This window comes from Aulonocara sp. 'chitande type north' Nkhata Bay, linkage group LG12, assembly GCF_057382095.1.
Source record: "Aulonocara sp. 'chitande type north' Nkhata Bay isolate Kocher_YH1m ecotype deep benthic linkage group LG12, A_spYH_male_GT1.1, whole genome shotgun sequence".
Taxonomy (NCBI): domain Eukaryota; kingdom Metazoa; phylum Chordata; class Actinopteri; order Cichliformes; family Cichlidae; genus Aulonocara; species Aulonocara sp. 'chitande type north' Nkhata Bay.
Window position 1 is genome coordinate 39,795,503 of NC_141355.1, and position 15,863 is coordinate 39,811,365.

Consider the following 15,863-nt stretch of genomic DNA (forward strand, 5'->3'; position numbering starts at 1 on the left):
CCTATTTTAAAAACCATCATCTACTATATATAACGTAGATAAAACAGCCCCAATGGGGACATGCTGCTGATGCATTTTACTGCAACACCTGTAGTTACACGAAGCTGAACATACTTTAGTTTCTCATTTACACGTTGGACATGTTGCTGAGTATTTTTACCTCGTTAAATGTGGTACTGTTACTTCAGGGAGTTATCTAGATACACTGATCTCTCAAATCACTTTGGTTTGCTCTAATCAGAGTTACTTGTTGTTACAAACAACAATAAAAATGCAAAGTGGCTACAGGTCCCAGTTAGCAGCAGGTTAGTGGGGAGGTGGTCAGCCTCCAGCTGGAAGCGGGTCAGTTTGAGGAAACAGCAGCACAGTAATGTAAATGTTTCTGCTCTCTTGCCAGCCAGATTAAAGAAAGCTGCTCCACACCCTGCTGCACACATGTTTGTACTTCTGTGATTGTGAGGACCTTCTGAGGCCTTTCACGGCCCCCTAACCTAAACCTCTTTTTAACATGAACCCTTAAACTAAATCCAAACCCACAAACGGGCCTTTAAGAGTCTGTCCTCACAACACAGAAGGGTCCTTAAAAAGTCAATAAATACATAGGTCCCCACAAAGATAGCTGTGCAAGTACCCACACACAGGCGGTGAGGAGAAATCCTGTCTTTCAGATAATTTTAGGGTTTGGTTTTCATGGTAAAGTAACTTAAATCACTTTCAGCTTTTTCTAAACTTTTCAGCTGGAGCCAGTTATAGCAGCATCATGGCCCTTTTCCTTCTGTCAACACTTCCTTTGATTTAAAGCTGCTTTGGCCACAAATACATACATGCTCATATACAAAGTGTTTCTCACATGATACAGAAGATAAATTAAACTGTTAGAGAACAGCATGGCTTTTTGCTGTTTATTTATACCGATTTTAATGAATGAATTTAAACTATCTAATCAACCAGTCATTTGAAATCAAGTCTATTACCACCATCTAAATATTTTATACACAATACAACACAAGCCTAAGGTTAGTTTGATTTGTTCATAACTACAAACGTAAAACATCCCAAAATAATAAATATAGTACAACTTATAACAACTCACACCTGACCTCTAGTGGTCACATGAGTCAGCAGCCAAAATATCAGCGTATATATATTAATATGATAGACAAACATGGAAATAAACATAAAAACTGCATATCAGGTAATGCTAGCTAGCTCAGATACTTGCTAATAAGTAACATCCAGTCAGAATCCCTAACTTTCTCTTACTGGATTGGTCTGTTACTACAGTGACCTCACAGCAGCAGTATTATTGGTCTGATGATGTCATTAAAATGCTCCGAAAGGCTCCAACAGCACAAACACGGTCCAAAAGTCCAGTTCAGGTGACGCTAGCAGACAGCTAGCAGCTACAGCCACCTGCGTCACCATCCACCTGTCAGTCAAAGAGGCCACGCCCCTATGAATGCAAACCTTAAACCTTTTACAGGTGACCTATACAACCCACCACAAATATACCTACAGAGACCGAACAGTTTACATCGGGCTGTAAAAGTGTTTATTACTGCTGTAAAGTTTTAACATGGGAGTCTATAGGGACCGACTCGCTGCTGCCCCCGGTGGAAACTGGAGGAACTGCAAGTTTTGGCCCTGGTAATTGCTGAGTGCTTTGTTAGTACTTTATTACAATTAGTTTTAACATTTTTTTTCCACGTGATATGAAAGACAAAAGAGTACGTGGATGTTAAACACATTAAAGGAAAGTTTCAAAGTAAATCTCCATTTGTAATCAGATTACATCTGAAACATGCATGCTGTGTATGATTTCATACATGTGAAACATTTTTAAATATAAAAAACAAATATCAGGTAACGTCAGGTTTCATGTGTGGATGAGTTTTATGCCTCTGTCGTTATTCCTGAAACATCTGTAAGACTTGTTGTGGGTCACGGTACCTTTCTGTTTGTCCATGTCGGTCGTCTCAGTGTCTGCTGATCCTCAGGCTCATATCTCTGCTAAAGAATCCAACATCAAACGGCAAACAGATTTCCTCCTGTTTCCTCCTCCCTGAACTCCCTCTATCTGCTCTGTGAGAAGCAGTTTGAGTTCTGCCAGGCGAGTCTGTCTGAACGCGTCTGTGACCTCAGCACAGGAGGGAGGAGAGAGAGGGCGAGCCAGTGCTCTCATTATGCACGGGCATGCACAGAGAAACCTTAAATACAAAGTCACTTTAACAATGTGCCCACTGTTATCATCCAGTACACAAACACATTTAGAAAATACACAAGAAGAAAAATATCTGCTAACATTCTGGCTTTAAGGGTTTCTTCAGTGATGCTCCACAAACTAAAGTAATAATAATAACAACAACAATAATAATAATAATAATAATAATAATAATAATAATAATAATAATAATAATAATAATAATAATAATAATAATAATAATAATAATTCCACAGCTATCAGAAAATCGAGGGAGAGCAGCTGGATTACAAAATTACTCAGGCCTCTTTTTATTTAGAAATATAAGTTATTCTTCTACTTGAGAATATCCTGTAATTTACTTATATTAAACCAAGTTTATGTTTTCAATAAATATAATGTATGTTTTCATTTGTCCAACTGTATCGACAAAATCCATCCTCTGCTGCTTCCGCTTGTCAGGGTCCCGGGGGTGGTAGAGCCTATCCCAGCTGTTGTAGGCCGAGAGGCAGGACACAAACTGGAGTGGACACCAGTCGTCACGGGGCTAACACAAAGAGAAAGACAACCATTCACACCTATGGGCAATTTAGTGTTTCCACCTAACCCCACTAACTGCATGTCTTTGGAATGTGGGAGGAAGCTGGAGTACCTGGACAGAACATGCAAACTCCACACAAAAAGACCCCAGCCTGATGGTGGAGCCTAATTCAGGACCTTCTTGCAACATTAGAAGCTCATTTATTTCAGTCAAACATTTTCAAAATAACTACATATGACCTCTGTGAACCCCATTAGGAGTTAAAGGGTAAAGGAACCCTTCTGTTTCTGACTGCAAACCTGCAGACAATCGTCACATTTTTCAGTGTTTTTCATTGTCGCAGTAATTTGGTAACATATATCTATAGAAACAAGAGCTTCTATTAACTAATTTGGGTCACTTTAAAAAAATAAGAAAGAAAGAAAGAAAGAAAGAAAGAAAGAAAGAAAGAAAGAAAGAAAGAAAGAAAGAAAGATGTAAATAAATAAAGTTACAAACGGGACGGTTGGGTGTGTCTAAATCCCCTTCTCGTCCGCTGGGCGGCAGTAGGAAGCTGTAAGTCTCGCGATACTACCTCTTTTCTCCTTGATGAGGAAGAGTCGCGGAAGAGGTAGAAGATTTTCCTGACGGCTCAGCAAGCGACCCATCAAGTTAGATAAAACTACCCGGCGAACCAGCGTTTTAAGCAGCTTTACAGGTCGGATAGACACCCGGACTGAAGGTAAAACACAGCGACGTGTAACGCCTCCTGTCTGATTGGTTTATTATTCGGTTGTTTTTACTGTAAAAGCTTCAGAAAGTGACCTCCTGCCGTTAGCGTTTAGCTGTTAGCAAGGCGTAGACAGCAGTGCAGCTGTTAGCCACTTAGCTCCAGGAGTGGAGCTCCAGGGGGGCTCGGGGGACTCCTCGGGGGGTTCCTGTGGTTGAGCCGTCAGCGTTTCATACGTGTGATGAGGATGAAAGCTTCCTCTCCGCGGGGCTGTCACGGTGTTTAAAGCTAACGCTGGGCTCGGCGTTAGCTTCTGCTAGCTCAGCCGGCTGCTTCCTTCTCTGAGCTGTTTGTGTCTCACTCGGTGTGTTTGGAGGCTCAGACCGAGCTCCGAGGATCACTGTGACCGGGCTCAGACCGAGGGTGGAGCCCCGTGTTTGAGCTCAGGTTCTCGGTTTAAACCAAACACATTTCTTTGTTTTCTCTCCGCAGGATCACGATGACAGCCGCACCTTACAACTACTCCTACATCTTCAAATACATCATCATCGGTGAGTGATCCGAGCTCCAGCTCCTGTGTTTACTCCCGCAGCTCTGCCAGAGCAGCTTTGCATGAGTCCGTTTATAATAACCGTTCTGTATCCGTGATCGCTGCCCCTCACATCAGTAAACTCCCTCCTTCTAGACTAAGCTTGCAGAAGTGCAGAACCTGGCGCTGGTAAATGTGGAGTGTCTGCAGCGGGTGCAGATATTAAATAAAGACGATGTTGAGCTGTGACTCATGCAGCGCTGCTCTGGTAAAGTCCAGGAGTGAAACTGGACGGTGAATGAGCAGGAACACTTCAATCACGGGGAGTAAAAACGCTTCATCCGGGTGTTTCCTGATCACTGTCAGCCTTGGTGGCCGACCTCACCTGTGTTTGTCTGTCTGCAGGTGATATGGGAGTCGGGAAGTCGTGTCTGCTGCATCAGTTCACAGAGAAGAAGTGTGAGTGCTGCTTTTCTTCTTCTCTTTGTTTACTGAAGTTTAAGAATAGAATAGAATAGAATAGAATAGGCTTTTATTGTTATTATACATGTATGATGAAATTGTGAGTTATGGATATTTAAAATTTACCACCACTGTTTGGGTATGAGGGGCAAAGTGGTACAGCCTGTGTTTCTAGGTCTTTTATTTTGAAAGGCAAGCAGTGGAAAATCAGTTCAGGCTGACTTTTAGAGTCTTTTTTCTAATAATGTCAAGTTTGTTGATTAGGAATCCGTCTTAGCTGTTTAACAGCACGGCTCTAGTTTATCATATAAATATCTTAATAATGATCAAGTGTCAAGTTCGGGCTTCATAAATATCGATTTATGTTTTTTTTTTTCTTCATTTTGATGTAACCGTAAACCTCCAACTTTGGAAACATTTAACAGGATTTCTTTGAATTGATGAACAATGTAAATAGATTAGCTTTTAGCATTCAGTTTGTTATGCTAGGAAAAAAACAAAAAGCGACTCGTGTGTTTGATTCTATCTGGATGGTTTCATGAAATTCATTCTGATAACAGATTTCGTGTGTTTGTGCCTGAGACAGCGACAAACACAAACATTTTTACCTTTACTTACCTGTTGGTGACCACTGCCCGTCCAATTCCTGTGTGTGTGTGTGTGTGTGTGTGTGTGTGCGCTGCAGTCATGGCAGACTGTCCTCACACCATCGGGGTGGAGTTCGGGACGAGGATCATGGAGGTTCACGGGCAGAAGGTGAAGCTGCAGATATGGGACACGGCGGGTCAGGAGCGGTTCAGGGCCGTCACCAGGTCCTACTACAGGGGGGCCGCCGGGGCCCTCATGGTCTACGACATCACCAGGTACCTAGGCAGGCGAGGGTGGATGGAGGAGGAGAAATCTGTGTCCTGTTTACTTAAAGGGACAGTTCACCATAAATGTAAAACTCTGGTTGCTCCGTCCTGTCGAGCTGCTAATTCAGCACTTTGTTGTTTGAGATCACAAACTGATAAAAAGACAAAAACCAACAAAACAAATCAGATATGCAGTGAAGATCATTTCATACAAAACATACACGAAATGAATGTAAGTTTCTGTCCTAGTAGAAAAAGTCGAACCATTAGATGAATAATAAATGATGAAGGTGTATGTAAAGTCATGTTAGATTAAATACGTCAGTTAAAACAAAGTAAACTGATAAAAATGGAAGTGATCCACAGACGCTCCGGTGAGCGGCTTCACGTCGGAACTATTTTCTTTCTACAGTCTACATCCACCAGCTATATCACTGTGCAGGAGGAAGTGTGCACTGAGGCATGAGGAACTGAGCATGATCTCTGTGCTCAGCTTTTTTTGTTTTGGTGGATCTGAAACATCCTTGAAAGAGTAGTTGTCAAACAGCTAACAGATCATCTGCAGAGGTTTATTTGAAGAGTTTCAGTCAGGTTTCAGAGCTCATCACAGCACAGAAACAGCTTTAGTGAAGGTTACAAATGATCTTCTTATGGCCTCTGACAGTGGACTCATCTCTGTGCTTGTCCTGCTAGACCTCAGTGCAGCGTTCGATACTGTCGACCATAATATCCTATTAGAGCGATTAGAACATGCTGTAGGTATTACAGGTACTGCACTGCAGTGGTTTGTATCATATCTATCTAATAGACTCCAGTTTGTGCATGTAAATGGAGAGTCCTCTTCACACACTGAGGTTAATTATGGAGTTCCACAGGGTTCAGTGCTAGGACCAATTCTGTTTACATTATACATGCTTCCCTTAGGCAGCATCATTAGAAGACATAGCATACATTTACACTGCTATGCAGATGACACCCAGCTCTATCTGTCCATGTATTTAAAAGTAGAATGGGAGGCAGAGCCTTCAGTTTTCAGGCCCCTCTTCTGTGGAACCAGCTTCCAGTTTGGATTCAGGAGACAGACACTATCTCTACTTTCAAGATTAGGCTTCAAACTTTCCTTTTTGCTAAAGCATATAGTTAGGGCTGGACCAGGTGACCCTGAATCCTCCCTTAGTTATGCTGCAATAGACGTAGGCTGCCGGGGATTCCCATGATGCATTGAGTTTTTCCTTTCCAGTCACCTTTCTCACTCACTATGTGTTAACAGACCTCTCTGCATTGAATCATATCTGTTATTAACCTCTGTCTCTCTTCCACAGCATGTCTTTATCCTGTCTTCCTTCTCTCACCCCAACCAATCACAGCAGATGGCCCCGCCCCTCCCTGAGCCTGGTTCTGCTGGAGGTTTCTTCCTGTTAAAAGGGAGTTTTTCCTTCCCACTGTCGCCAAAGTGCTGCTCATAGGGGGTCATATGATTGTTGGGTTCTTCTCTGTGTGTATTATTGTAGGATCAACCTTAAAACATTAATCGCCCTGAAGCCACTTTTGAATGTAGACGTGAGAAAGGAAAAAGTTCCTGCATGAGTGAATTTTCTGTGGATCACACTCATGTGTGATGCAGGGTGTAGACTGTCCCTTTAAAAGTAGTGTTATGTTTCATGTGATGAGGTTGTTGATGGAGGCCTCCACCTGCTCTTGGCTGATGGTGGGCGGTAATGTTTAAATCTTAGAGAGTGACTTGAAAGCAGCAGGTCGACCAAGAACCGGTTCCTTTGTAGGATTCTCATCCAGACTAAATATTTGCCAGGCGGTGACTCTGATGGCGCCCTGACAGTCGATGCTGCTGTGGACTAAATGTCAGACAAACGTTCAGAGAGTGTATTGACTTTGTTATTTTTGTGTGTTCAGGAGAAGTACCTACAATCACCTGAGCAGCTGGCTGACGGACGCCAGGAACCTGACCAACCCAAACACGGTGAGTGCGCCCACGCAGACTTCTGTGGCGACTCTTTTAAATCTTCTTTTCAGGCAGGAGAGAGAGAATGATTTCAAAATGGAGTCTGAAGGTGAAAGTGACCCAGAGCTGCGGTGCGTAAACAGACTTGGCTGGACCGCAGCTACAAGTAAACAGTTATTACATCCCTGCTCACGTTTATGGCAGTAACCCCGTGCAGCTAACAAACACCTGTTAAGCTGCTGTGCACGAAACATCCTTTAACCTGTGACGCGCTGAAGAGTCGCTGCTCAGTCTGCGTGTCTCCGTGTCGTAGGTGATCATTCTGATCGGCAACAAGGCCGACCTGGAGGCTCAGAGAGACGTGACGTACGAGGAGGCCAAACAGTTTGCCGAGGAAAACGGTGAGACGCTCGCACGATCAGATAAACGCTCAGCAGCAGACGGAGACTCGCTGATTCCTCTGATTTCTGCTTCCTGTTTCTCAGGTTTGCTGTTTCTGGAGGCCAGTGCCAAGACGTAAGTACGGCGTGTTAGAGAGGAAGCTCGTAGTGGCTCGATGGTTACGATTCATTCAGAAACCCGTTCACACCACAGAACGGTGAAGTGCATGAACACGTGTTTCTGGGTCTTTGTGATGACCGATGTTTTAATAAGTCCTGACGAGTTTGGCCTCTGCTTCTTCTGCAGAGGCGAGAACGTGGAGGAGGCCTTCCTGGAGGCAGCGAAGAGGATCTACCAGAACATTCAAGATGGCAGCCTGGACCTGAACGCCGCCGAGTCGGGAGTCCAGCACAAACCTTCGACACTGCAGGGGGGGCGCCCCAACCCCGACAACCAGCCAGCAAAGGAAGGCTGCAGCTGTTAACCTTGAACAGAAAGTACGAACGCATCGAACAGACCGACACACGGACTCCGCCGGGCACTAACACTCACACCCAGAACCAGTCCACACTCATCATCGGCGCTGTCCACCCGCCGTTTTCTAATCCAAAGCAAGATTCAACAATCCTCCATCCGTTCGAGACTTTACCAACTCTGACCCGATCCTGAAAACCAAATCTAGAAGCACATCTCTGCAGCGTGAACTGGCTCAGAAAGGCTCCCAGATCAGGACCAACCGAGGCGGCGACCTCATCCAAAACCAGTCTGAGCACAGACCTGTGTCAATCTGGCCTTTGTAAACCACAACGCTTTAATCTCAAAACCAGAGAACTCCCCCAAACTGGGCCGCTCTCCCCACCGCGTCTCCATCGAGGATGCTTCAGCTCACACGCATTAAAAACCTCCTGCAGACTCGATCAGGATCATCGTGAGTACGCCACATTTGGTTTTCCATAAAATTCGGGCTTCCTTATCAACAAACCAATCAGCGCCATTTATCCGACCGACCCAGACAAACCGCCGCAGCAGGACGTGACGGTGAACGCTGGCGATCACGGAGGACTCCTGTCAGTCAGCTACGGCGGGCCGGCGTGCGGCCTGGACTGTGCAGAGTCCAGAGTAGGGTCGACTGAATCCGGACTAAAGTGAAGGTTTCACAGATTTAGCATCTTTTTTCTCCCATAAGTAAAATGTTTAAATTCAGACAAACAAAACCAAATTGGGACAAAATGAAATTCAAAATAAGCAGACTCGCTGCTCTCAGTCCGAGTCCAGGTTCCCAATTCTGATTTACGTTCAAACTCCATCCCTCGGTTGGCTCTGCCTGGATGTCTCGGCTCACCCGGGATGTTCAGCTCTCTGCAGGGAAATGTTGTGAGTTTGTAGACTGAACCGGAGCGCAGGCCAGCGGACGTCTGTCACCTTCAGAACCAAAGAGGACACCTGAGCGCTGTGAAGCTGGAAGCTGACTGAAGGAGCCTCTGAGCTCCTGCAGAAATCCACCTCTGTTATTTTAGGAAGCAGAAGCTGAGAGAGCAACGAGAAAGGAGCACCCCAACCATCGAGTCGTGACGGCGTTTTAGCTTTTATTGCCTCTTTCTGTCTGCACGAAGCCAGTACAGCTGCCAGGTTTTGTTTTTTCACCACTGCTGTGTAGTATGAAAGTCATTTGAATGCATCGTCTGAATGCATGAAAATTACTGCAAGTTCCCATCTCCCAGCTCCAAGGGAGGAAAATAGTGACAGGAAAGAGGTCGGAAGGTCGGTTAGGAACCATCGGATGAGACAGTCTGCGCCTGCAGCTCCACCCACACAGCCACCCTTTCAATTTATGAAGTCTGTGAACTGATGTGAGTCTCGGTCGCTCTGTGAGGGATGAAGAACCCGAACGTCTCTCCGGCCCCTCGCTGGATCAGTTCAGGATGGATTTTTATTAAATGCCTTCATTATTTTCTTGTTTCTGTTTTTGGTTTTAACCAAATAAATACAGGATGTTCCCACAGCTCCCCCTTGTGGCCATTGTGTTTGCGTTGTTGAGCCAGGATTGCACTTTATCACTGTGCTTTCTCTGGTTTCCGCCGCGCTGCTGTGGAGACGTCACTGCTTCAAACGTCACGTAGACACCAGCGAGCGTATCTGAGGGAGAATGTGCTTTGTGGAGAAAATGATGCCTTCATGGTTTCTGGATCTACTGTTTTCCTCTTTGAAAAATCATTCCTGCACTAAAAGCTTCCCAAAGCTCCGAGTGATGCTCTGCCAGATTTCATTTCACACTTTTAAACCACCAAAGTCTGTGAGCACTAATGGGAGGGAGCAGCTTTTGCATTTAGAGTTTGGATCAGTCTGGAATTAGTCTACCTGTATTTCTGCTTATTTACACTAAAATTAACAAAATACCCGAGAAATGTTTCCTTTGAGTCCCAGAAATGACAAAACCCGGAGAGATGGAGTTGAAGGTCCATAAGCCATTAAAAGTTTCACCACCAGGGGGAGTGTTTCACCAGCAGGTGTGCTGCCGTTTAACCTTAAACCAGGCGTGGACGACGGCTCCATCCTGTGGTAGAGAGTGGTATTACACACAGTACGGCTGGCTGAGCTGGAGTCTCTTCAACATGAAGGTTATTGCACATTTATTAAAATTTAAAGTTTTGGAACTTTTTGACAGAAATTAACAAAAAGGATCTTTGATCGTTACTGAAATGATTACACTAATGTTTTTAATTACCTTTAATGCATGTAAATCACCTGTTGTGTATTTCTACATTCCTACAGTTTTGTTGCACTTTATTTTTGGGGGAAATTGGAAAATATGACGTAAATTTTAAAACATTCTGAAAATTTTTGTCTGTAGTATTAAAGTGAATGATGACCCAGAAAAAGTCGACTGGTTAAACCCAGGAAAACACAAGAAATGATAAATTATCCCGTTTGTGTAGATTTAACATGGCGTCACTCAGCAGATCTCTTAATTGGGGAATTTTGTCGCCTCCGGGGTGCCGTATGGTCATCATGTCACTGCTCGCGCCGAGGTCACGTTATATGAAGTAAAAACGTCACCTCAGCATCTGGTTGTGACGCGTCCACATCTGTCTGAACAGGGCACAATCATGTGACTTTACCCTCTGCTGTCGTCTGATTGGTGGACAGCAGCGCGCTCCAACTATGATGAGTGATTTAACAATAAAACCTTTATGCGGTGAAAACAAACACGAAGCGTTTCAGGCGTCCTGTCTTTGTTTTTTCCTGATCGACCCCAAAATAAAAAAAACCCTGAAGTTTGTTTTTACTCTGCAGTGACCAAAAAGTCTGTGAGGCGTCACCGGGATCGGCGCCTTCAGCTTCCCTCGCCAAAGCGCTCAGCATCCAAAACTATTACACAACACTTCTTATGCAAAATGGGAAAAACTTTATGGGATGGCCTCGGTCGTTACGCTGTTCAGAGTCTTAATTTCTATATATTAATGAGAAGACGATGCAGCGAAATCAGGTTAAACTACAGCTGACGTCCTTTTTATTTTTCCGTGTGCTCGTAGCAAAATCGTCTGATCAGCCTGAGGGAGGCGCTGCTGTTTGGCTGAAGCATGTGCAACTATAACAGTGAGGTGGAGATCAGGTGATGGAGTCGCTGTTTTTCTGTCTGTTCATTTTTCAGAAATCTGCTAAAATTAAAAAAGCTTATTCTGATTGTTTGCAATGATTCTCTGCAGCTGAAGCTGTCATTGTCCAACTGTGGAGACTCAGTTCTTTGTAAATAAACTATATATATGCTGTATATACGCCGATGACTCACTGCTCTTGTGTTCAACTGTAATTCTTCTGTCTGCCTGCAGAGGGCAGTGCGTCGGACTTTTATCTCAGTTAACATTAAATTCACTTATAACTAAAATTCACTGCATTCAAAGTTCACATTTTTTCCAAGTTTATTTTTATTTCAAACATAAAAATGTTTACAGGGTTTAGAAAAACATTCACGTCCGTCTTCTCTCCGTTAGCGCGGCGAACAGAAAAGTCGTCGTTCGCGTCACTGTGGGCGCTTCCTCACGTAATGTTCTGTTTTTGGCTCCACTTCCTGCTCATGTTTAAAGTGAAAGCAGCAGTCATGTGATCACATGCAGCGAGTCATGGATTCGTCTTTAAAGTGTGAAACGGGAAAACTCATTCTGATCAGGCTGTTTGATTATCAAAGGCCAATTAATCAATCTTGTGATCAGCTGCGGGCCTATCAGTGTCTTTCTGTGCTGGTCACATGACTTCCAGCCGAGCGAGACTTTAAACATGAACAGAAGAGCTGGTCGGACAATCCCCTCAGCTATGTAATGTTGCCGTGGTAACACAAGGTGAGGGAGCGAGGGGGCGTGTCCTCGGCAGTCAGTTTGCTTCGAGGGCACAGCGTCACTACGTGGCTCTGCTCTTGGAGGCGGGCTCTGTCTCCTGCTCGTACTCGATCTCCACGTACGCTCGCTTCTTCCTCGCCGCCGAGCCGTTCGCTGGAGATTTGCCTTTAGACCGCGAAGCCTTCGTCTGCACCTCCATCTCCTCTTCAACCTCCTCCTCGCTGGACTCGTCCTGCTCCTCCTCATCACTGCTCGTCTTCAGCTTGTTCATGTCCTGCAAGGAGGAAGTCCAGTTAATGTAACAGTCAAACAATCGCATTTAAAGATCACGCCAGCAGAGCGGCGACCGACGTCTGAAAGGACAAAACTGCGTCAACGCGTCTCTGGATTCTGACTCCCTGCTCCTCTCTGACTCAACTTCCTGTCTTATTCAGTCCGACCTGAAAGCAGTTCATCAGACTTCAGTCGCCCCCTGCTGGTCATTAGAGAGAAGAGTTACCTCAAAGTCGCTCAGGTCGCTCTCCTCCACTTCTTCTTCTGCTACGAACTCTCTCTGCCCAACGTCCTGCACGCGCGCACACACGCACACACGCACGCACGCACGCACACACACACACAGGACATCCTTTCAGAATAAAGTTTTACAAACATGTTCAGCAGCTGGTGTAGTAACAGCTGCCTCAATCACCTCGTCGTCCTCCTCTTCTTCTTCTTCCTCCTCCTCTGACTCGCTCTCCTGGTCCTGCTGCTCCAGCGCTTGGTCGAAGGCGTGCACGGGGAAGTTGTAGATGTCTCCGTACTGAAACAAACATAGACCGTGAGTTAAACCGCACGATCGTCCTTGGCGTGCGAGCAGCGGTCGCGTTGGCGTCGTACCGTTCCCTGTTTAAGTCGCTCCAGCAGCTCCTTCTCGATGGCGTTATCCAGCTGAGCAGCAATCAGAGCCTTCTCCTAAAAGAAAACACCAACAAAGAAGAGACGGCCGTCAGAGCTCCTGTTCCAGGTCAAAGGTCACGATGAGATGAACTACAGAGGAATGAGCAGTGCTTCTGGTAACTTTTAGCAAATGTTTGCATCATTTTATTTTATGAAGTTCAGACAAAAGGAAAAAATCCTGAATCCTCTAAACAGGAGCTGCCAGCAGCTTTTAAGGTGGACCGTTCAGATGCTGCGAATCAGTCATTCCGCCTTAAATATCAGTTCGACGGCTGTTCCTCTTCAAAGCGAGGAAAGAATTCCAGCCGGACTTTATTCAACATGAACGTTCCCTCTCTGTGGAAAACCGAAACTCGGCTCCTAATTTGTAAGGAAAATGTGACCTACGACCTCTCGTAGTCTGATTGCAGCTCTGTTAGGTGGTCAAGCGCCACCTTTGGGTGTGGTTAAAAGTCTCACCTCCTTCCTCCTCTCTCTGGTCTCCACCTTCCTGCTGAGAGGAACCAGCTTCCTCCTGAAACACACAGACAAGCAGGATGAACGCGGCGGGACGACACACCAGCTTCCTACTCGCAGTACTCGCAGTACTTTGTGTACTGCAGTACGGTCTGAGTACTCACTGCCTTTTGAGGACCAGTTTGCGCATGCGGATCAGGTACTGGGTGATTTTAGTGAACCTCTGTTTGCATTTGTGTCGGATGAATCGAGGCCAGTAGATCAAGTTCTCATCTATCTGTTCCAGAGCCTTCTCATAGTTCTTACTGAGCTTCACCTGCGCGCACACGCACACACACACACACACACACACAGTTTGAGGCGTGAGTTAAAATCTTGTAAACTGAAGTTAGCTTCTTTTACACCAGATTCTTTAAACCGTGTCGAGGACGTCGGGCCATCGTCAGGAGACGTGACGTCTCCGTGTCTGGTGATCCACCACGACGAGTGACATAATCCCACTTTAGCCGCTCACCTTCTCCCACATCCTGGCAGGAAAAGCCGCCCTCTCGATGACCTTCATGTAGAGGAAGCACTGACCTGAAACACAAACGTTCCTCGCGTTACTCCCAAGACCTGCTGACCTGAGATCTGCCGGTAAAGCTGATGAGAGCGCGAGGACTCACCTTTCTCCTCCCTGATGGTGGCGTACTGGCTGTTGGCGAGCGGGCAGGACGCGCGGTTACACAGGCCCGTGAGGTTGTACTCATTCCGGCAGAAGTTCTGACTCTTGGTCCTGGACAGAGAAACAAAGACGTGACACGGCTCAGAGCTCGTCAATGACACGAGTCGATAAATCCAAGCCGAGCGTGACTTACTTCACTTTGAAGGAGCAGAACTGCGTGTTTCCAATGATGTCCCAGATCACCTGCAGGGGGCGGATCACACACTGATGCACATTACTGCTGCCTCAGTTTCTTTTTATGATTTTATTTAATTATTCGTCACAACTTTGAGAGACTTCACCATTAGACTTACTATCGTGTGAATTTATTTTAGCACTTTTCTGCTTACGTGAATCTATTTAAGGATGTGTTGCGTGCTGAGCTTTTGTTAAGTCTGACTACAGTTCGTCTTTTTCCTTCATGTGGAGCCTGATGATCTTTACGACACACGGAGAAAAGAATGATGGGTAACTGTGGCCGAAGTGAGGTCCACGCAGGTCTGTGACTGACTCCGCTTCATGATGTATTGATCGGAGTGTTTGCTGGAAAACTAAAAAACGGTAAAACTGATTTTATTTAATGGAATTTGGCGTGACCGGAAGAGCCGGCTAGCATTTAGCCTGGTGATGTGTTGAAACGCGTATTTTATCTCCGGATAAATGAGTACGGTTCAGCTCATGGTTCCTTTAAACTCCGGAGCTCTCACCGGCCAGCTAGCGTTAGCACGCAGAGCTAACAGCGCTTCTCGGCGGCTGTAAAAGAGCTTGTGACACTTACGTCGTCGTGCTGCATTTCCGGGTCCTCTCAGAGCGGGTCGGCTCGTCGGATATAATAAAATTAAATAAGTTCCGATCACGGCGTGAGACTTTCAGCAGACCTGGAACCACATGGACGATCAGGGCGACACCATCTGTGTTTGGACAGAAATCTCATCCGGAGTGACGTCACCCGGAAGAAACATCGCGAGACTTCGAGATGTAACGTGTGTTGTAGATGTTATTATTACTTAGCGCATGCATTCGTGTAAAACGGCGTGATTGGGCTGCTGCTGAATAAAGATGATTGAATAGAGATTAAAAGCGAAAAGCACTGGAAACAGAGAAGCCTCCATCAGCATGCACCCGGCCAGGTGGAGAACTTCATCTACACCTCCCATCTCCCGTACAACCACAACTAGAAGTTCCACTCATGACAGGAAACACTTAAACACATCACCGAGACGTTACTGGCGGAGCTCAGCTTGACTTCAACATTTAGGTGGAGGTCGCTGGGTTGATGGGTCAGTGCAGTCAGACTCTGGGGAGTCAGCTGGCCTGCTGTGTGCTGAGTTCACTGACCCACTTCTGCACTCAAACAAAATGACTCCCGTTTCTCTGTGAACCCTAAAGCAGATGTTTTTGCTCTGTGGTGCATTCAGGTTCACATGATTGTGGTTTAAAGAGTTGTTGTGTAGCCTGTACAGGTGTTTGTAAGTAAAGACCACCAGACTGGGACGTGACACCTAACCCACCACCCACTCCGAGTCTGTGGCATCCCTGTCATTCAAAAACATTGACTGGGATTCTGTTTATGTGTATTTATCATTAAATAACTGAGACAAAACAAAACGACAGCACCGACAGTAAAAAGCATGTTTACAACTAAAGAAAGTGTCACCACTAAAAAACTACACTATTACTACAAACATGTACAAGTACAGAATCTGAGATAGAACTGTGTAGAGTAGAACATCACTGCAGGAACATCCTGATCAGCGATAATATGAAACATTGACTAATGATCCGTATCTTATAAATG

General features: G+C 45.4%; 3 protein-coding genes across 7 annotated transcripts in view; 1 reads left to right on the top strand and 2 right to left on the bottom strand.

Annotated features, from left to right (window-relative positions):
• The window catches only part of LOC147318123 (actin filament-associated protein 1-like 2), a 26,855-nt gene extending 22,710 nt beyond the window's left edge, over window positions 1–4,145 (bottom strand). For 2 of the 5 annotated variants that reach the window (XM_086257801.1, XM_086257800.1), the window contains exons 1-2: window positions 3,240–4,144; window positions 1,951–2,747 (exon numbers count right to left, since the gene is read on the bottom strand). In XM_086257801.1, coding sequence (XP_086113927.1) covers window positions 1,951–1,966 — 16 coding nt within the window. In that variant the 5' untranslated portion in view covers window positions 1,967–2,747; window positions 3,240–4,144. Of the gene's footprint in view, window positions 1–1,263; window positions 1,764–1,950; window positions 3,133–3,239 lie in introns of those variants that run through there. The other 3 variants (XM_086257798.1, XM_086257802.1, XM_086257799.1) reach the window with 3 other exon arrangements.
• LOC147318124 (ras-related protein Rab-14-like) lies at window positions 3,305–8,254 on the top strand. Its single transcript, XM_086257813.1, has 8 exons — window positions 3,305–3,462; window positions 3,943–4,001; window positions 4,385–4,438; window positions 5,127–5,304; window positions 7,207–7,273; window positions 7,569–7,656; window positions 7,741–7,771; window positions 7,943–8,254. The coding sequence occupies exons 2-8, from the start codon at window positions 3,950–3,952 to the stop codon at window positions 8,118–8,120; spliced, it is 648 nt and encodes a 215-aa protein (XP_086113939.1). The 5' UTR covers window positions 3,305–3,462; window positions 3,943–3,949; the 3' UTR covers window positions 8,121–8,254.
• Window positions 8,255–11,531: 3,277 nt separating this feature from the next.
• mak16 (MAK16 homolog (S. cerevisiae)) lies at window positions 11,532–15,813 on the bottom strand. Its single transcript, XM_086257812.1, has 10 exons — window positions 14,844–15,813; window positions 14,220–14,269; window positions 14,028–14,137; window positions 13,877–13,941; window positions 13,527–13,678; window positions 13,366–13,420; window positions 12,847–12,921; window positions 12,659–12,769; window positions 12,470–12,535; window positions 11,532–12,244 (listed from the first exon to the last, which is right to left on the bottom strand). The coding sequence occupies exons 1-10, from the start codon at window positions 14,856–14,858 to the stop codon at window positions 12,032–12,034; spliced, it is 912 nt and encodes a 303-aa protein (XP_086113938.1). The 5' UTR covers window positions 14,859–15,813; the 3' UTR covers window positions 11,532–12,031.
• Window positions 15,814–15,863: the final 50 nt, after the last annotated feature.